Source organism: Balaenoptera borealis (genome assembly GCF_965194805.1).
Source record: "Balaenoptera borealis genome assembly, chromosome: 4".
NCBI classification, from domain to species: domain Eukaryota; kingdom Metazoa; phylum Chordata; class Mammalia; order Artiodactyla; family Balaenopteridae; genus Balaenoptera; species Balaenoptera borealis.
Window position 1 is genome coordinate 40,030,377 of NC_138861.1, and position 23,065 is coordinate 40,053,441.

At 35.6% G+C, this 23,065-nt stretch overlaps 1 protein-coding gene across 1 annotated transcript in view; it reads right to left on the reverse strand.

Moving 5' to 3' along the window:
- Positions 1-23,065, reverse strand: part of IQCM (IQ motif containing M) — a 484,997-nt gene that overhangs the window by 232,504 nt on the left and 229,428 nt on the right. The window contains exon 9 of the mRNA XM_082389028.1: positions 11,046-11,104. Coding sequence (XP_082245154.1) covers positions 11,046-11,104 — 59 coding nt within the window. The remainder of the gene's footprint in view (positions 1-11,045; positions 11,105-23,065) is intronic.

The window sequence follows — 23,065 nt, forward strand, 5'->3', positions numbered from 1 at the left end:
TTTGGTTTTCTGCAAGTTTGCCCAGAGGGAGGTTTTTATTAGAAATGAGTTGGGGGGCGAGGGTGCTTCCTTGCTTCTTTGACGAAAGCAGGTGTCCTTGTGTTTGTTTAATATCAGATCGTATTAGTTATCAATCAGATGGTATGTGAAGAACTAAAGAAAGTAGTAGTGGTGCCAAGAGCCAGAATGTGTACAAAAAGGATGCCATGCCATCCTGAATTCATTTCCTTTGTTTTAATTTTATTACTGTTTTGTTTTGTTTTCACTATATTACTATACCAGGGAATGATTTATGATGTTTCTCAATTTCAGGAGGGCAAATTTCAAGATTCTCATAAAATCTTTGTAAACAAGGTAGAGAAATATAGGCTGACTGGGCAGTCTTGGGTGGTAGGGTGGATAGTGTCATTACTAGCTGAGATAGGGAATATAGGAGAGAAGACATGGGGAAGGGAAAACATAATTATTTCAATTTTGAGAGACGGTTATGGGATATCCCAGTGAAGATACCCAGGAAGGAGCAGAAAGTCTGAGACAGGAGTTATAAATTCCTGAAAGGGAAAAAAATCATTAGAAGGCAGAGAAAAGATCCAAAAGTTTAATCCATGCATTGAACAAATATATATTCATTTACTCATTCATTCATTCATTCATTTAGTGTAAGATACTCTTCTAGCATTGAGGATACACTGATAAATAAAACAGAAAATTCCCTGTCCTCATTAAGCTTATGTTCTAGTGGGAGAGACAGACAGTAATCACAGTAAACAAGTTAATTATTGAGTATGTTAGAAGGCAATGTATGCTTTGATAGAAAATAAAGCAGAGTAAGGAAGTTAGGGAGAGCTAGCAGGGGTGGAAATTGCAATTTTAAATAGTGTGTTATGGCTGGTATGGGATTATTGAAAAGGTAACGTGTGAGCTAACTATCTCAGGCAAAAGTGATAAGGAGCTAAATCCAATGTTGAAATGTGATAGCTTTGCTTATAAAGCTCTGCAATTGGTTAATATATATGATTGTACAAATAATTCCTCTCAGACTCATGAGGATGGTTAGGTACCTTTCCTCCATCATTGTAGTTACCACATAACTTAATTCTCTGGGTCTATCACCCCTCTATACTCTGAATTCCCTAACAGCAACTACTTTTCCTTGTGTACCTGGCAATATATAATAGATGAAGGGAAGAAAAAAAGGGATAGAGAAAGAAAAGAAGGGAGGCACAGCAAAAGAACAGAATAGGGATACATTAGAATATCTGAGAAAGGCTCAGGGTTTGCTTGTTTGGGGTTTTATTTATTTTTCATAATTGAAATCAATGTGAGTATTGCCCTTAAGAAACTGACCCCCAAAGCTGACATATGATGGGCTTCATGAATTGATCTAGAATATCTACAGTTTGGTTCCACTCTACACTGTATTCATAAAATTACATCTGAAATACTGTGTTCTTTCCTAAGCATCACACTTCAAGAGGGATACTTTTGAGTATGGTGGGCACCTGTTCCTTTCCTCTGTTTTCACCTCCTTTCCCTTGTGGAATTGCACTTCTCCTTCTCCACTCGTATGACTAGGATTTGTCTAGGGCTGGCCATGTCATCCAAGCTGGAAGGTCATCCAGAATATTTCTGTGTGTGTGTGTGTGTGTGTGTGTGTGTGTGTGTCTAATAAGAGACCTTTCTTTCTGGTAAGAGCAGGAAGTAAGTCAATTACAAACAGCTGGAAGCCAACCATTTTGCTTACCACATGGAGAAAAAGTCTGTAGTAAGAGGTTTTAAGGCCAAACAGGGGCAAGCAGAGATTTAAAATGAATGAAAGGAGAGCACATCCTGAAGACATTACTTGAACCTGTTGAATCAGTTGAGCCTAAGATGTTAAACAGATAAAAAGAACAGATGTCCAACATACTCCACACTCTTGGAATCTCTACTTATATGAGCAAACAGATTTAATTACCATTTTGCTTAAGCTAATTTGAATTAGCATCCTAATAAATATATAAATCTAATAAAGATATGTGTGTGTGTGTGTGTGTGTGTATAGAAAGAGAGAATCTAAAGAAAGAATTGGTAACTAGAGTGGCTTCAAGAAGACAGAATCAGGACCAGTGGGGTACCAGCTCAAGGGGGATAGGTGCTGAGCCTCACAGAGAGAACTGTCAAAGTCAGGGCACTAATTAGAATGAAATGGATTCCACTTGAACAGAGTAATTACTAATCCCTGGAGTTTTCAAGTAGAGGTGATGTAGGTACCATGTTATAGAGGAGATTCACCCTTTGGATAGAGGTTTTCAGTAGGAAATCTCTAAGGTTCCTTAAACTCTGAGATTCTATAATTCCCCAAAGACAAAATACAACTAGAGGAAGTATCACTGGAGAAATATTATCCATTATAAATTTATTTTCAAAAAATGCTTAGGCTGGGTACTGACCCAGAAAAAAAAATCTGTTCACAGAAGATACCATAAACAAGCTAATATTACATTAGTAATTAACAAATTTTAGAAGAGACCAAAGGAAAGTTATTAGGTGGTAAACTGTAAAATTGTTTTGAGATAAAATAAGAGGACTTGACCCATTTCAGAAAAAATGATGATGGACAAAGGCAGTAATTTTAGAGATATAAAGGAAACATTAAAGTACCTAGCTAAATCTCCAGACTCTGAAATGTGAATTTCATACTTAGATATGCCAGTAAATGTACTATATTCTATTATATCAAAAAAGAGAAAATTTAGAGTTCTTAGCACAGTTTTGCCTTTCAGTAACATATTTGTGAGTCATATCCGGTTACTACTACCCTTTTAGTTCTAGCATGCTACAAAATAGGAAGGGAAAATATATAATTATTCCTCATCTACATATTTACATGAACTATCTGGATGCTTGGAATCCCAAAGGATGAAAAAAAAAGAGGAACTTAAGGGTTCTAAAATGGTACACTTCATAGATGGTATATTTAAACAATGTTTTTATCATCCAGAATTGAAACAAACTAAATAGTAAAAAGGTGAAGGGCTGATGACCACCTTTTGAACTGCTTACAACTTTAACATTATGAATTAACGATAGAATATTTTTCCTCTATGAGTTAAAGACCCATCAACTTTTCTATTCTGTACTTGGAAATCAGTCAGTCATTTTAAAAAACAATTATGTACTTTAGAAATTCAACGAAAGGAAAATTTATCACTAAAGTCAGATGAATCTGCAAAGAATTAACAGCTCACTGCTGAAAGACATCAAAAGAGAATATGTGTTTTATTCATGAAATACAATAGTTTATCTGAACAAAGAAGGAGATACTATTTGCAATATAGTTAGAGGTGCCAAACAAATTCAAGTGGACCTCAAGGAAGATATATGAAGAAATCTTTGTCACAGAAAATAAAAGTACAATGTCATGGTAATAGTACAGTAGATTACAATCCTGGTTCACAATTTTCGCTTAGATATTGAGAATGAACTCTGTGTGCTAATGTATTATTTCCTTTTAGTTAATAATATAAACTGCTTTTGATATTTTTATATTAATGATACCACACAAAATAAGAGAAAATGTGTTAAGCATGAAGAAGTTAATGGAAAGATTAAAAAAAGATGATGCTAGGAAAAGACAAGATCCCACTTCATTGCAAAATATCATTCACTTTTTACCTTTATCAGTATAAAAACATAAACATATATACTATAATCTGTGTACATACTACTTTTTTAAAATTACAAATTAAGAATTACATCTATTGGGCTTTAATTCTTCCTGGTTTAGAAATCTTACATAAAGTATTTTACTTTGAAAAACAAAACTCGTAAAAACGTTCCTTTGGCAATTCTATTTGAACTGAAATTGCTTGGCTTACTTTGAAAAGCTCATCATAACCTTTCTTTTCCCTTAAAAAACGTTTTAGGCTTTCTCAACCATACTTTAACCTTAAGGATTTCTAACCATCTTCTGACATTTACGGAGTTCTAAAATTTCAAAATTTACCGTTTAAATTGAAATATTGAGGAAATAGAAACTTGCATTCCGAAATCAAATAATTTTGCTTTATATTGTTCATTTATGAAAATTATATTCTCTAAATGTTGGGCAAGGGTGTGTATGAAATGAATATTTTTAGCAGAATTGAAAATCAAGACAATAAGATCATATCCCTCATAAAAATAACACAAATATATATTTAAGAACCCCAAAATAAAATCAAGTAGCCACTGTGTGGAATCTGGAACCTGGTAAATTTATCCTAAATGTGCTGGATTTGAGCATTATAGTTCTTTGTTTAATAATGCTGCTAATGAAAAGTCTTATATACATCTGTATACATAATTGTATATAGCAAATGGACCTAAGCACTACTGTTATATTTATTTCTCTCCTTCTAAATTTTGAGATCTTTACAGTTGAAAACACAAGAAGATGGACAAAAAAAATAGAAATGTGAAAATATGCATTTTAGGTTCATGATCACTGAAGATTAGGACAAAAATAATTATAACTCTGCCTTATCTACCACTCTTTATCCATATAAGGTAACAGGTTCCCTTCCCTCTCAAGAACCGGAGTGGGTGCCCAAATTTGCAGTAATTCCAAATCAAGTGCAGCAACAGCATTTTTAGTTTCCTCAACTTCCCATCCCAACCTTTTAACAGCCAAGTGACTGCCTCCTTAAAAAACACTGCTGAGGGCTTCCCTGGTGGCGCAGTGGTTGAGAGTCTGCCTGCCACCACAGGGGACACGGGTTCGAGCCCTGCTCTGGGAGGATCCCACATGCCGCGGAGCAACTGGGCCCGTGAGCCACAATTACTGAGCCTGCACGTCTGGAGCCTGTGCGCCACAGCGGGAGAGGCCGCGATAGTGAGAGGCCCGCGCACCGCGATGAGGAGTGGCCCCCACTTGCCGCAACTAGAGAAGGCCCTCGCACAGAAACGAAGACTCAACACCAGCCATAAATAAATAAATAAATAAACCCAAAGTTTAAAAAAAAAAACCAAAAAACTGTCTTCATCTTAAAAAAAAAAAAAAAACACTGCTGAGTGGGTGCATAAACCAGTTCTATTTGCCAGCTCTAGAGAGTTCTCTCAAAGCTTGTGGCTATGGGTAAATGAATTCCATCATTTTTTTTTCTATAACTAAGAAGAGGGGGAAAAAACCAAACTCTCTTATATTTATTGTAGCCTGGCAATGGTGATATATGTGTGACATATTTTCACCCTTGAAATGCAAAAGTACTTTAGAAATTGGCCAGTACCTTACTGAAATTGACAGATGACTGATGGAAGGTTATAATATACTCTGTCTCATGCAGACTCTACGGAAACCTCTAGCTGAAAATATATGGGAGCTTTCTCTCTAACAAGAAAAATTCTTTAAGACAAGCTTAAAGGGTCCCAACATTTGGATTCTAAAGTTTCACAGAATTTCTATGACAGAAATGGTATAGGATTTCAAATGAAGAAGAAAATCTTAATAGTGTTTCACTTAAATATTTTCAATGAAATGTGTCTGCATGTGAAATATTTAGTTTTATATCATTCACTACTTCACTCTGTTTTCACATTGTTTCACTTTCTTTTATCTCTCTTTCTCCAGAATTCTATCTAGTAATATGTTTTAATCACTAGAGCCACTCTTGTACTTGCTAATTCATTAGTTTCAGTCTACTTCTCTTAAGTAATCATCAGAAAGGCTGTTAAAATTTAAGATACAAATGGCACAAAAGCAGCATGACTGAGTAAGAACACTGTGAATTGAGTGTTGGACTCTAGTAACAATTTTGGGGTTTTTTTTTTTTCTTTTTACTTTTGTGACCTTGAAGAAGACACTTAATCTTTTTAAACTTTTACTTTCTCACCTGGAAATTAAAAGAATTGAATCAAGTGATCTCTAAACTTCCCTTCCCTTCAGCCATCATCCTCTAAAATGTTTATGACAGCCCTGCCAAAGTTAGCTAGATGTCCCTGCAAAACTGCCACAGCTCTTTATGCTGCAACAGATGGCAGATGGTACAGGAAAATGCTTAGCATTCAGAGTAGCTGGTTGGCTCCAGGAAAATAAATACAATAAACACTCACCTTTCAGACTGTACAACTTTTTATTATTGAAAGGGCTGGACTAAATTTTACTTTAGTAATACCTATGAGAAAAAAAAAGACTTCCCACTCAAACTAACCAGGTAAAGGATATTTACAGGAAAAAGACTTACACAAGAAGATAAGCTAACACCATCAAATAGTTTAAAAATATATAGTATTTTTTTCCTTAAAGCAGGTCTTTTTGTGAAAAGGTTTTTGATGACAAATTCAATTTCTTTAATAGATATGGGTTATTCAGATTTTCTATTTGTTCTGTGTCAGTTTTGGTATGTTGTCTTTTTTCAAGAATTTGTCCATTTCATCTCAGTTGTTGAATGTGGTAGGCATGAACTTATTCATATAATCTTTTCTCCTTTTAATGTCTATAGAATATATAGTTATTCCACTTCTTTCATTTTTAATATTGGTAATTTATGTTTTATCTCTTTTTCTTAGTTTTGTTAGGAGCTTACAAATTCTACTAATCTTTTCAAAAAAACAACTTTTGGCTTTCTTAATTTGCTTTATTGTTTCTGTTTTTTATTTCATTGCTTTCTGTTCTTATCTCTATAACGAATGTTGCACGTGCACTTAAAAAAAAACGTATCTTCTACATTTGTTGGTTGTAGTCTACAAACGTTAATTAGTTCAAATCAGTTGACTGTATGTTCAAATCTGCTATGTTGTCATTTACTCTTTTTACTAATTTTCCTATCAATTACTAAAAGACATGTAAAAAATTCCAGTCATAATTATGCAGTTGTCCATTTTATTCTTTAATCCTGTCAATTTCTGCTTTATTTGTGTTAAAGCTCTATTATTAAGTCATACACATTTAGGATTATTATCTAATTCTGATTAATTCATTCTTTTACAATTATGAAGTGTCCTCTTTATCTCTGGAAATCATCCTTGAAGTCTACTTTGATGTATAGCCACTCTAGCACTCTTCTGCTACCTTTTTTTCATTGTGTATCTTTTCTCTAACCTTTTACTTCCAATTAATGCCTTTTTATGTTCATCTCTTATAAACAGCATAGAGTTGGCTCTTGCTTTTTTATACATCCTGACAAGCTCTTACTTTTAACTGCATGTTTATTCTGTATATGAAATATAAATGTTGGTACAGTTGGGTTTAAGTCTACCATTTTACTATTTGTTTTTTACTCACCCATTATATGTTCTCCCTCTCCTGTCTTCTTTTGGGATAACCAAATAGTTTTTGATATTCCATTTTAGTTTTCGTATTATCTTTTAGGTTTATCTTTTTGTATTAGTGGTTGCTCTGGGAATTACAATTTGCTTTCTTATCACACTCTACTTAGAATTAATACCACTACACATAAAATGAAAGAAACTTGCAAAAGTATAAGTCCATTATTTTGCTAGCATTGTCATATATATTTTTGCATCTCCCTACTTATAAGTACCATAATAATGTTATGATTTTGTCTAAAATGTTCAATTTAAAAATAATTGGAAAAAATATTCTTTTTCATATATTTTCATCATATATTTTCTATGTTCAATGTTCTTTATTTCTTCTTGTAGATTCAAATATACAACAGGTGTCATTTCTCTCAGCATGAAGAGCTTCCTTTAACATTTGTGAAAAACAGATTAGTTGGCAGTATATTCTCATTTCTTTAATTTAGCTGAAAATTTCTTTTTTCAGCCTCAATACTGTGAGATAGTTTCACTAGATACAGAATTATCAGTGGATAATCTTCTTTCTTTTAGCACTTTAAATATATAATTTCATTGCCTTCTGGTCTGCATCATTTCCAGTGAGAAGACGTCCATCATTCTCAGAATTGTAACACTTTGTACAATGTGTATTTTTCCCTGCTGGTTATTTCAAAGGTTTTTCTTTGCCTTTAATTCTCAACTCTTTGCCTATGATATGCCTACGTGTTTTTTCTTGTGTTTATCTTGCTTAGATGTGATGTCTTCTTGGATGCATAAAGATGTTTTTCATTAAATTTGGAAATTTCCAGCTATTCTTTCTTTCTTTTTTTAATAAATGTATTTATTTTATTAATTTATTTTTGGCTTGTTGGGTCTTCGTTGCTGCACGTGGTCTTTCTCTAGTTGCGACGAACGGGGGCTACTCTTCATTGCAGTGCGCGGGCTTCTCATTGCGGTGGCTTCTCGTTGCAGAGCACGGGCTCTAGGCACACGGGCTTCAGTAGTTGTGGCCTGTGGGCTCAGTAGTTGTGGCTCGTGGGTTCTAGAGCACAGGCTCAGTAGTTGTGGCGCACAGGCTTAGCTGCTCCATGGCATGTGGGATCTTCCCGGACCAGGGCTCGAACCCATGCCCCCTGCACTAGCAGGCGGATTCTTAACCACTGCGCCACCAGGGAAGCCCCCAGCTACTATTTCTTCAACTACTTTTTCTGCCTTATTCTAGTTCTCTTCTTCTGAGACTCCAATTCACATATGATAGGCCACTTGTTATTAATTTATAGGCCCATCAGGCTTTGTTCATTTTGTTCTCAATCAATCGTTTTGTTCAGATTAGTCTCTATAGATCTACAAGTTTACTAATCTTCTCTACTGCCTTCTCCAATATGGTGTTCAACCATTCAATGAAATTTTCACATCAGATACGTTATTTCTCAGTTCCAGAACTTTCATTTGATTATTGTCCTTATATTTTCCATTTATGCACTGGGATTCTCTGTTATTAGGAACATCTTTTTCTTTAAGTTCTTGAACATTTATAATAACTGCTTTCGAGCTCTTGTCTGCTAATTCTAACATTTGGGATATCTTTTTCTTTGATGTAACCCAGATTTTCCTGTTTCTTAACGTGTCTAACATTTTATTTGTTGTGTACTAAACATTGTACATTGTAGGGATTGTGGATTATGTTACTGTCCTTGAAAGAATGTTGATTGTTTTTTAATTCTAGGTGGTAGCTAAGTTACTGGTTTATCATCTTGAACTTGTTGAGGCTTAGTTTTATGCTTTTTTTAGGGTGAATCTGTTTGTTTCGTCCCTTGTACTAAGGTGAATTCCTTAGTCCTGCGGTATAATCTCCACTCCGTAGGTGTTGGCTTTCTAAGATTTCCATGGAGAGATTGAGGTGTTTACTAAGTCCTGTCATCTGAAAGGACTTAAACTCCAATTTCTGTCTCCCTCCATGGTGAACAGCAACTGAGAACTCTGCCTAGGCTTTAAATTCCACAAATGTAAGGAGTCTCTCTTGTTCACCCCGTCCTTAACATCTAATACAGCAGGTGTTTAATGTTTCTTGTTAAATGAATAAACTATGAAAGACTGAAAGAAAATTTTCTGAGCAGGACAAGACACAATCTGTTTTTCCTTTTCCTCTGGAAATTGTTCATTTGTTCAGTTATATTTTCTGAGTATCTACTACATTGCTGGGATTGTGCCATGAGCTATAGATAGAAATGTTAACAGAATCAACCACCCCTGCTCTCACAGAACTTGAAATTTTAGCCAGGGATCATTCTGGCATAATTTAGCTTATAGTATGTAGCAATGACTGCAATTAAAGGACCTACGTTTGAATCCAGCTCTATCACAGACTAGCTGATTGACCCTAAGTGAAATATTTAACCTCAGTTGAATCAGTTGAATCAGTAAAACGGTGATAATAAAATACATCATGTGTTGTTATGGGAGTTATATGAAAGTACCTTGTACAAACTAAGCACAGAATGAGTGCTACTACTAATGAATTTAGCTACTACTAAATTTATTATGCGACTAACTCTCAGAAAACATCTAATCTTAAACTGGATATTTATTTATTGGAGGTTTAAACAATTGTTTGGCATTATTTCACAGTCATATTTGGCCAAGATTCACCATATAGTGCAATTCCATAATACTTGAACCTTAGAGTCAGATGTATTTGGGAATTCAGACTTTGTTTCAAAGTCTAGGAAATTAATATAGCATGCATACCATATATTATGTAACATTTAAGTAGAGTCTGGGGCAGTATCCCATCATTGAACATATTAATATTAATTAGCTAATATAATTAGTGTTAATATGTATGCAAAGTATGAATATTCACATGAAGTGGGAAAAGTAGAGACTATGAGTAATCATGATCACTTATTACTTCAGGTCAGGTTTTGACACTAAGAGTTTTGGCACCACCTTAGGTGACATCAACTTTCAGTTTCTGGAGCTTTCCAGATTTTGGAATTGTGAATGAGGGATTATGGACCACACCTTTTGAGTAATTGAGAGAAGGAATTAAGAAGGATGTCAAGTAAGAGAAGGTAGCCTGAATAATATATTTGAATAAACCTGTATTTATTAGGGGGTAAGTTTTGCAAACTGGTTGCTCTGACAAACTTCAGTCTCCAAGGTTTACCCTTTTGCTATTTGCATCTATATGGCTTGACACAGAGCTTTGCACCGAGTCAGTACAAAAATAATATCTGGTGAATTAATAAATTAATGTGTTACCAGTGAAAAAGAAAGCACAGGTCTGAAACCTGTCCTTTTCAGAAACTTCACTGTTAATTTTCCATAATCCCTTCTTTCCATCTCACTCTCCAGTCTATCTCACAAAATCAGTTATTTTTTCACAAAAGTTTGACAAAAAATTTGCTACACAAAGAAGCAGAGCAAACTTAAGAATGCCTCACAGAGTCACTGAAAGGCATGCTGTACCATAGTGAATTGCAGGACACAGTTTCTAATAAACAAAACTGCTGAAACATCATACAGTACTATTTACAATGCTTTTACTTGCCACTGCAAAGTAAACCTACAGCCTGGTCTACTGAATGAGCATTAATACACTCAAAAAAATAAGAATTTTTTATCCTTGCCTCAGTCAAATTAAATGGGAACTTTGAAAAAGATACGTTGAAAACTTGAGCTTTCAACAACCTACATTTCTTTAAAGCAGATACTTAAGTCAGGATAAAACCAAAAGCAAGCATATTAATTTAAACTTTCCTGCTATCATATAAAAGATATACCTGGGTTGTGGCTTTGATTCTGGCTTGACAGACTGTTGTTCTTTTTTGATAAAACTTTTCTAGAATAAGAGAAAGAAGAATTGACACAATTAGGAAAACAACTTCATTGTCTATAAAATCTTAATTCCACTGATGTTCTATTATACTATCAAAGGGATAAACAACTGATCCATTATAATATATAAGCCTAAACATTGATATAAGTATATATTATAAACTTAAACACTTATATAAATAAGTAAGTATACTCAGAGGAGTATGATCACAGAACCTCCTCCAACATCTTTTGGCCCCCAGAAATACAATTCCTTCTGATCATTTCAGTGAGCAAATATCCATAAAAATCTACTAAAGATAAGAATTTATTTATTTAATTACTTATTTGCCCTCTGTCTTATAAAAAGTTTTAAGATAGCTTATAAAAAATATAGTATGTATGAAAAAAGAAAGAAAAGAATATCAAGTTAAAAGGAAAATATGGATAGAAAAATAATGTCAAGTGTTTTCTGATACTGCTTACTGTGTTACACAGATTTGCCTCTCAAATTCCCAGCTATCAAAGTGTTATGGACAGAACTGTGTTCCCCTAAAAGTCATATGCTGAAGCCCTAATCCCCAAATGTGACTATATTTGGAGATAAGGCCTTTCAAGAGGTAATTAAGGTTAAATGAGGTCATAAGGGTGAGGCTCTAATCCAATAGGACTGCTGACCTTATAAGAAGAGGAAGAGATGCCAGGGGCATGTGTGCACAGAGAAAAGGCCATGTGAGGACACAGCAAGAAGCAGCCATCTATAAGCCAAGGAGAGAAGCCTCAGGAAAAACCAACTTTGCCCTAGAACTGTGAGAAAATCAATTTCCGTTGTGTCAGCCACCCAGCCTACAGTATTGTATTATGGCAGGCCTGGCAAACTAAAACACAAAGTAACAAAGAAAACACAGTAGTTCTAACATTCACAATGTCTATAAGAGAAGTAAACTTATTTTCTGTGAAAAATTTCTTCCATGAGTCCTTCAAAAGAAGCCTGGGATAGTGTAATGGTCAGTTTCAACAGCATCTCTTCAACAATGACACTTGAGAGTTTACTATGGATCTTTTACACAGTCCTTCAATGTCAGTCAATAGTTGAAAGAACAACTTAGGAAGATGATTCCCCAAGATCTCAAAATAACTGGGTCGTTCCCTTTCTGGTCATTCGGTGTGATCCAAAGGTTAAATTGATACCTGGAGGCATTGCATATCCATTTTATAATCTGCTATGACAATTATTTTGCCCAAAATAGCTTTTGAAAAAATGGCCTCGGATAAGAGGAATTTGAGGTAATCTTGACAATGAGAAAAGGTTAACGGATTTTGGATTATTGGTGTTGTCTTCCCTCTCAGACTCTATAAGAAGTCGGTGCCAGAAAGTGCCTTGGCTATTGATGTGCTCCTGATACCACAACGAAAATGCTTATTTTACTTTTGCTTTAAAGTTGCAAATAGGGACTTCCCTGGTGGCACAGTGGTTAAGAATCTGCCTACCAGGGCTTCCCTTGCGGTGCAGTGGTTAAGAATCCGCCTGCCAATGCAGGGGACACGGGTTCGAGCCCCGGTCCAGGAAGATCCCACATTCTGCGGAGCAACTAAGCCCATGCGCCACAACTACTGAGCCTGCGCTCTAGAGCCCATGAGCCACAACTACTGAAGCCCTCATGCCTACAGCCCGTGCTCTGCAACAAGAGAAACCACCTCAATGAGAAGCCCCTGCACTGCAACAAAGAGTAGCCCCTGCTCACCGCAACTAGAGAATGCCAGCACGCAGAAACGAAGACCCAACGCAGCCAAAAATAAAATAAATTAATTAATTTTTTTTAAAAAGAGCCCGCCTACCAATGCAGGGGACATGGGTTCAATCCCTGGTCTGGGAAGATCCCACATGCCACAGAGCAACTAAGCCCATGCACCATAACTACAGAGCCTGTGCTCTAGAGCCCTCGTGCCACAGCTACTGAAGCCCGCATGCCTAGAGCCCATGCTCCGCAACAAGAGAAGCCACCGCAATGAGAAGCCCATGCACTGCAACCAAGAGCAGCCCCCCTCGCGACAATGAAAGAAAGTCCGCACACAGCATTGAAGACCCAACGCAGCCATAAATAAATAAATAAATAAATTTATTTAAAAACATAAAGTTGCAAATATGTATTTAACCACTATTTGGCAACTGAAGCCAAAGAAGTCTCTTCTATAAAATCTCAGGATATATAAAAAGTGTAAAGATGAAATGTGGAAGAAATTTGTATTTGTATTGCAAAACTACTCAGTTTTAAGACACAGAGTGATTGTTTTAAATACAAGCTTCACTCTGTCCTATAGTGAGTGCTCTCTCGGATGCAGTCTGACTTGTATATGTAAACTTGTATTTCATGTCATTCATTTTTTAAGATTGAAGATTAACTTTTCTTCTACCGTTATGTTAGAATGCAAGAATAACCTTGAGAATTAATTTGCATCATCTATCAACTATTTGTTACTTTTAGAATTCCCTGATCATGTTTTCTTTTTCAAAGCATTCACCCTCAAAAATAATACTGTACTTTTTAAAACATATGTGCAACATATAGGTGATAATAAAACATGAAGAAGCACCTATATTTTAAATATTGCTCCCAAGATGTTCCATGACACATATTCATGGCTAGAAAAAATACTCATGGCTACAAAAATTATTTTTTAACCTATGTAGTCCATACTTTTGCACACAACAAAGTGCTTGGCTTGGAACACACTGTCCTTATGTGATACTGCTATTTACACTTGCCAACTAAATTTTTTTAACTGCTTCCTTCTTGGCCAGACTAACTGAGATTGGCATATTCTCCATCATGAGAGGTGTCAAATATGAAGGCCACTAAGCAAAACAGTCTCAGACAAACATTCTTGAGGATTTTTCTTAATAAAATGTTCTCTCATTTTTTTCCAGTTACCTCTGTTGTGTCTTTTTCTTCCTACCTACCATAATTAGAAACTGGCGGTGGCGGGGAGTTTGGTCACCTTTTTGCGAAGTCAATAGCAGTCCTTTTCTTTAAGGGGTCCTGGGGGTTTTTTTCTAAGTCTTAGTTTTCTCCATACTTATATATTAAAATCTCAAGTCCATTCTGCCTTGACATTTCAATTCCATTCTCTCTCAAAATGCTTTTTCTTTCCACAGCTGCCAGCTGCTTCTCTAGACTTCTTCAAGATCCTAGTCTCTCCATGACAATGCATTTGAAGCGACACATTCTAAATACTTGGATAACGATGTAAGTCACTTATTAAATACTCATGTCAAAATTTTCCAATTTTTTTAACAACCTATGTGAATTTATTTCAAACCTTTTTCAGACTCCTTTCCCCCACATATTTTCTCAAATCCCACAACTTAACTGGCACCAACTTCTGATATTTCACATAATATTACATCTCAAGCTTCTTTTTAGAAGCAGCTACCTAATCCACCAATTCCCCCTTCTTTCCAAATCTCATCTGGAATTTATTTTTTCCTTTTGACAATGCTGCTAATTTCTCTCATAGTTTGATGATTAAATTCTTGCATTGATTAACCAGAGATGAAATATGGAAGAAAGCCTTTCACTTCACATCATAATGCTAGCCATACTTCTATATTACTACTATTAGTGTGAAATTCTGCAATATGTTTGCAATAACAAGGTACTCTATAATTGGCACATTACACCTCCAATACTTACCCTAAAATGTGGTTAAAGGGGATTTTCTAAGTAGCAAGAAATTTTCATAGTTTTAAACAGCTTTGTGACCCTACCAGAAGCATATGTAAACACACCATTCAAGGTAAATGAAAGGTTTCTTTAAAATTAGATAACTGTGAAGAGAAAATCACTGATAGCATATACATATAAAATTAAAAATTACACATTAAAACATGTGAAATAAACTGAAAAGCTTTTTCTGCCAGGCTTGAAACTTGTGTTTCCCCAGCAGAAGTCAGGCATGTCACCAGCACATTCTGTGAAATAGCAGTGAGTTGCATTCCCTGTACTGCTACGGCTTCTTGTATAAGAAATGTTTTAAAAAGAAAACTGTCAGTAACTTGCACACATGCAGAACCAGAAGGCACCAAACACATCATTTTGGAATTTTCCACAAGTCATTATCTTTACATTGTTGTATTTTAGAGAACACATACAAACCACAGAAGGGTTTTCCAGCCATACAGCCACACCCAGGAAGTTGTGATAGGCCCAGGAAACGCATAGTTTCTCAAAATCTTCCTGTGGAGCCACAGAAGCCCCATTGTGAAGGTGTTCTCAAGTGTGGTATTTCTTTTACATTTCTTAAGAGAAGTGGAGGGAATACCATAGGTAATGCTGGTCACTCTGTAATAGCCATGGCCTCAAAAGGCCATTCAACTTTCAAATTAGGAAAGACTGAGGGAGGTGGCCCAACAAAACATAGATTTTTCCTTTACCAGTCACTAGATAAAATTTCTTTAACCTCCAAGGGAAATCAAAACTCTTTGATATTTAGCAATTTAAGGATCACATAGGAGGCAATACAAAGACTGATGAGAAAAAGGGAGCTGGATAGAGAAGTATACATCCCAGTGTAAGTCCCTCTGAGGGTTGGAACCTATTTGTAAAAGATGTTAACAGGGCTGTTGCTTCCAGGAGCATGTTCATAGCAACAAATCACAGCATAATACTACCACACATTCTAAAAAGAAAAATCAAATATATTTTAAATGCATAGCTGAAATGAAGGGAAAGTAATAGAATTCTTTTCTGGTAGAAAACAACGAGAATGTTGAATTTACTGTTGTATGAGTTCTGGAGCCTGTCTTAGCCTTGGGGATGGCATGGAAATTTTAGACAACCTAGAGCCTGGGTTTTAATGAGCTCTGTGCCCTGCAGTTGGGAGACAAGCACTGGAACCCAGAGCATGAAGGAATATCAGAGCTGAGAACACCTCTCATAAAACCTAGGTACTGGAAGTGCAATATCCTTAGAATATAAACCAGGATTTTAAAATTCCCCTGGGGAGAGAAAGAAAGAAGTAGAAACAGAAAGAGAAAGAGATACCATGAGACCACTTGTCTGTCATGGCCTTGCCTCTGGGTGGAGAGGAGAAAAAGTCATTCCTAGGAATTTTTCAGGACAAGACTTCATTCATACAGATTTGGGGCCTGACTTCACACTATGTGCAATTCCCTAAACACTCCCTGCCAAAGAAAAGCAAAAAATTAAGAATAAAGTGGTCCCAGGTTGGTAGTGCACTAAAAGAGTACCTGGTAAAAGCTAATACTGGGCTTCCCTGGTGGCGCAGTGGTTGAGAGTCTGCCTGCCAGTGCAGGGGACACGGGTTCGAGCCCTGGTCTGGGAGGATCCCACATGCCGTGGAGCGGCTGGGCCCGTGAGCCACAATTACTGAGCCTGCGCGTCTGGAGCCTGTGCTCCGCAACAAGAGAGGCCGCGATAGTGAGAGGCCTGCGCACCGCGATGAAGAGTGGCCCCCGCTTGCCACAACTAGAGAAAGCCCTCGCACAGAAACAAAGACCCAACACAGCCAAAAATTAAAAAAAATAATAAATAAATTTTTTAAAAAAATTATTAAAAAAAATAAATTAATTAATTAAAAAAAAAGCTAATATCAATCATGTTTAGAAGAATGCAGTTTAAATTCAGGATTCAAAGAATTCTCACAATAAAATACCAAGAAAAATGAGCTCACAGTCAGAAAATCATCAAACATAAGAAAATAAGCAATCAAAGTATCAGAAGAAACAACAAACTACACATTCAGAAACTCAAAGACTCCAGTACTGAAACTAAGGTATACAGAATATAAAATAAGAGTGAGCTTCCATTTCTATATGTTTAGAGAAATATATTATTAAAGTAACCAAAAATTTTCAAAGCTGACCAAGCTGATTTGAAAAATAACAACCAACTGTTCTAAAAATGAAAAATAATTGGAATAATTGGAAACTCAGTGAGCAGCAAAAAAAAAAAGAATGGACACAAAAGAATGGACACACAAAAAGAAAACACATAAAAGAGGAATCAGGAGGGAAAAAAAGACCCAGATATAGCAATAAAAGACAAAGAGATGGCAAATGTGAAAAAGTGGGAAAAAAGACAAAGAGTGACAATTAAATGGAAGACAACATATGTGTAAGGAGAGTTTTATAAAAAGTTTTAATCAGAGCTTATAAAGAAAAAGTGGAAGAAAAAAAGCATTTAAAGAGATAGTGACAGAGATTTTTTTCCAGAATGCTGAAAGACACTGACTTTCATAGTTAGGAAGCCAAACAAAAACCAAGCAGAATAAAAAGAAAACCACACTTACACATCTCATAATAAAACAGCAGAACAACGAAAAGAAGTCCTTAGAAGTAGAGAAGAGAGATTACTCACAAAGGAAAGACAACTGGACAAACATCTTATTTTTCAACAGCAACACTGGCAGCCAGAAAACAGGGGAAAGATAACTTCAAGATTCTCACAATGTATTATTGAGGAGGAAAAAATAAATATAAACATAAGTTTTCTGCCATCTGACCCTTACTAAAGGTACTTCTAAAGGATGTAATTCAAGAAGGAAAATCATCCTATAGCCTGTGATGCTAGATATAAGGGCAGGTAAAAAAAAATTGGTAAGCATGTAGGTAAACCTAAACAGACAAGGAAGTAAAAAACAAAATAATGGTTTCTAATTTGTGAAGTTAAAAATAGTGAAAATAATAAGAGAGAATTAAACTCTGGTAGTTAAGGCAATCTAAGATTTCTATATGAGGTGGGAAAAGAATAAATATACTTTAAGTTAAAAGCATGTATTAAAATCCATAGGTTAACCACTTATAAAAAGTAAAAGAAGAACATAAAGGTCAAACGAGTACAAGGAAAACTAGTACAATGCTAGTTTGTACAATGTACTAGTACAAAACTAGTACAAGGAAAACTAGTACTAGGAAAAATGGAACAAGAGGGGAAAATATGTCAATCAATTTCCAAAAAAGACAAAGGAGCAAAAGAGAAAAAAAGGGCAAAATAGAAAGAACAAATAGAGAGCACAGAACAGAAGGGGTATAAATGCATCTAAATACATTTTTGAAAATACAACTGCATGATGTTCAAAAAAAAGAAATAATGGTGGCCTAGAAATATGTGAAAAAAAAATTCTCAGCCTGATTTGTCATTAGGGAAATGCAAATTAAAATCACAAAGAAATATTTCATATCTTCCAAATTGGAAAAGGTTAAAAGTTTGACATATTAAGTGTTGCCAAGCATATGAAGCAATGCAGACTCTCATAAACTGCTTCTAGGAGTGGAAAACTGTTCTCTATATTGCCTGGTAACACTGAACATACGCCCACTGGCCAGCACAGCCAGTCTACTCCAGGCTGCTTGTGCCTACAGGCAATCACTTATTCAGGAAGTTAATAATCAGTTATGGAGTTCCTACTGCCCAGGCCCTGTCCACCTGCCTCCCAGGCTGAAGGGATCAATATTCTGGCATCTATATAACCCATTCTCGATGCAACAGGATGCAGGTTCATATTGATGCTGGGAATTCTTACCCTAGAGAAACTCTTGCACCTAACACTTGTAAAAGAATGTAGCAGAATTGTTCATAATAGGACATAACTTTTTAAAAAGGCAAATATCTCTCAGCAATAGAAAGGATAAATTGTAGTGTAATCATTCAATGGGATGTTGTGCATCCATGAAAATGAATGAACCACGGGGCCACAGATCAACATTTATGAAGACTGATGGCTCTCAAAAATACATTGCTGGGACTTCCCTGGTGGTACAGTGGTTAAGAATCTGCCTGCCAATGCAGGGCACATGGGTTCGAGCCCTGGTCCGGGAAGATCCCATATGCTGCGGAGCAGCTAAGCCCGTGCACCACAACTACTGAGCCTGCAGCTCTAGAGCCCACGTGCTACAGCTGCTGAAGCCCACGTGCCTAGAGCCCGTGCTCCGCAACAAGAGAAGCCAGCAATGAGAAGCCCGCGCACCGTAATGAAGAGTAGCCCCCGCTCACTGCAACTAGAGAAAGCCCGCGTGCAGCAACAAAGACCCAACTCAGCCAAAAATAAATAAATAAATAAATTTATTTAAAAAAAATACATTTCTGGGCAAAGAGAGAGAGAAGACATTATAATTCCACACACATAAAGTGAAAAACAAGTAAAAGTAAGCAAATACTAAATAGAGATGTGTGTAGATGTGCTAAATTATAAAGGGAACAATTAACATAAAATTAAGGAGACTGGTTTCTTCAGGATATGAAGGGAAAGAAAAGACACAATGAGTTCTGTTCCCTAAGTTTTATAGGTATTTGTTTTAGTGTTATTCTTTAAGCTATAGAGCTATAAATAGATACGTATATGAATAATACACTGTTTTGTATAATTGATACATAAAACAATACAAATTTTAAAAATAGTGTGGTAGAAAAATTCCTTGAGTTTAAGATGAGTGTCTGTCCCCCAAGAAAGAAAAGAATGAAAAGATCTTGGGAAACTGTGGGTTTCCCAAGTATTCAATATATCAAAACTTACTAGGAGGTTACATGGCTCCAAATCTCTCCTGTGGTTTGTGTGTGTTCTTGGAAACTTCAAAATTCAAGAATGCCAAGCAATGGAACAGCTGCTGCCAGGAATGAGTTGTCTTATTCTGAAATTTTAAGTGTATGAATCTATAAATACATATGATTAATTTTTTTTATCAGCTAGAATTAAAACAACAAAATGAGGAAATGAGTTCATGTTTTACAATTTGGGGACATTTTAATGTGCTTGTGTTCATATTGATATTGAATTGATGCTCAAATGAATGTAAGGCGCTTATTTGATTCTGAATATGTTTCTCCCTTTGTATTTAACATACCCTCCCAGGTAATTAATTTATTATTAAACAATTCGGTTATAAACTGGATAGAATTTTAAACTTTTGAATTCAATCCTTTTCATTCATGCATTTATTTGGGATTTATTTAACTGTAAGACCATTGTAAATAGTGAGTTTGGTTATCATCATAAGATTTATATACTATGTGCTAGATTTGGAACTGCATCCCAGAACTAATAAATTGTTATAACTAATAATTAGAACCTACTATCTGCTTTATGTTCATGTTCTTCAAGCTTCACCAAGACTCTGCAAAATAGATACTTTAATTCTCACTTTTCCTTAGGAAGTTGAGAAGTTTAATATCTTTACCTTGATTACACAAGTAGGAGGTGACTGGGATTCAGACTCAATACACTACTCTATCCAGAAGGTGAAATTGGTAATACAGGTGGAAGATTTTTAATCTATGAAAATAGTCAGAATACAGTGAACAAAGACAGCATTAGAGTTTACATTAGATTTTTAATTGATTGGCACTCAGCAATTTTGTTTTCCACTCATTTCTTTTAGAAAACCTCCAGTGATTTTGTAGGGAGTCAGTAGGACTTAATCATAATGGGATTTAGAACAGCCAATCAGATGCATGGCGGGGGTGGTCAAAAGCTGTCCCAGCCTGCTAACTACAACTTGACTATTTCCCCTTGTTTGGAGCATGTTTATGGGGAATTACATAAAACAGTGCTTATCAAACTTTATGTTCTTATAAATCACTAAGATCTAATTCCTAGAGACTCAGGATATACTTGGATGATATATCAGCTTATTGAAATTGTCCAGATTATTTTATTTGGGTGAAAGCTCTATTATCAAAATAGCTGGCATATTTTCCCAGGCCAATTTTGACATTCACTGTAGTTCTATTTCATTATTTGAAAATGTGTTTCTGATATCTTTGATCGGTTATAATCTCACTCATCAACATTCACAATAAACCACATTCCTATCCCACCACATGACTAAATTCAGCATAGAGTATCTGTACCTCAGGTATTTGTCAGGAAAAATATTACATTGTATAGACTGTCACTACTTATCAAAAGCTCACTTAAAAGGCAAAATATTATGGGGAATTGTCTAAAACAGTGTTTCTCAAACTTTTATATGCTTATAAGTCACTACTGATCTTATTCAAATACAGATTCTGATTCAATACATTTGGGGTGGGTCCTGAAAGCAAAATTTTTAACAAGTTCCTGGATGATAACAACGCTATTGACCCATGGAGTCGGAAGGGCCTAACTAAACCTGCAGAGAATTATCTAATTTTAGTTGGTTGTTGCTTTGCTTTTTCTTTGGGTACTTTTGAGGAATAAGAAGCAGTGGAAATCTATGTGAAAATCCAAAACCAACACTTCTTTGGAGGACAAATTAACAATATATAATAAAAAACAAAGCAAAAGGGGGAAGCATACCAGCAACTCCACTACAAGGAATTTATCCTAAAGAAATTTAGAATATGCACCAACATTTAACTACAAATATAATGCACTGCATTCCATTAAAGCATTGTCAATTACCAAGATAACCAAAAATGAGTTATTTAATATTAAAGAAAATATGTTAATAAGAAAAGATGCTCAGAATATATTTTTGAGTGAAAAATATAAGGTTATAAAGCATTGTTGCTATAATAAGTATGGTTGATTTTCTCATTTTTGGCTCATCTGGGTTTCCTTCAGAATATAGGTATTACGAGCATATTTATAAAAATTATTTTAACACGTGGTAAAAAGCAAATGTTAAAGGCTTCATAGGATGGTCATAATTATGTAGTAACAGTATAGGGAGAACAGAGAAGGAAGAACACAAAGACCTAAAATAATTTGAGTTTAAAAGTTGTCCTATGTGTCTGGTTCAAGGATACAACTGGAGTCAGATTAGGAATCAATCACCGCAGACAGAGCCCTGAAGCAGCCTTGTGTGGCTGAGAGGATCGTCATCCTCTGATACTCTCCTAACACAACAACTGAATGGGAGTGTGTGTGGTCTCCTGATTACTACCAACCAGATCTCACCATCTGCAACCTAGTCTTCATCACCAGATCTCCTACAACTCAGAGTTTTGAGTTTGTGCCCTTGGGATGGATTTGTTTGGTCCTCTCCAGACAGCCAATGAAACCCATCCTGTCTGCAGACTCAAAGGGATCTTCTAATGAGACTGTTGGAGGAGGTTAGAAAAAAGAAAAAAAGAACCCAACAGGAGAACTGCGTGACAAAATGAGAATGGCCACAGATTCCAGAGAAGAGGAATGGGCCAAAAGGTCCATTTCAGGACAAAGAATTAAGGATCGTACAACTCTTTCAGTCAATACAGAAAAAAAAAAAAAAAAAAAAAAAAATTAGAGCAAAATTTATGCAACATCCTTAAATCATTTTTTTTTCCTTTTTCCTCTTCCTAATAATATTATCATGGTTGTGTTTTTCACTGCTTTGGAACCTTGAGTCTCTTATGTGTTCCACTTGGGGAAATGTCAAATAGCTTATTATTCATTTATTCAACAAATATTTTCTAAACCTCTAGTTTATGACAGAAACCATTCTAGACACTGGGGTTGCACTGGTGATCTAAAATGTCCTCAGCCTTATGGAACCTACATTTAGTGAGGAAGGCCAGTAATAAACCAGTAAAGAGATTCATGATGCACTGAAAAAATAAAAGTAGTGGTGCTCCTTTAGGTGGGATTCAGGGAAGAACAATCACAGGGAGTAGCATCTATCAGAGATATATAATCACATCTGCCTGATTCTGCTATTGGGAATCACGTAAACATGGACATTCTGCAATTAATTCCAGGACATGTCTTGCATCAAGTATCAAGAACAATGAATATACGATCATGGTATTTTCCTTATAGAACTAATAATGCGTGTGTGTATGTGTATGTTTTCAACCTTAAAAATAAAATAGCCAGTTATTTTACCCACAAAATGGGTTTATTCGGGAATAGCAGAGAATTGCAATTTCGGACAGACAAGCTATGGTGAATCACAGGCAACTCTGAAGAATAAAGGAGAGGGGTCTTGCTTTGAGTAGGTGTTAGGAGGAAATTAAGAAGGGTTGTTTTGAACAAAAGTTCATTGGAGAAGAGCAAGAGCCTG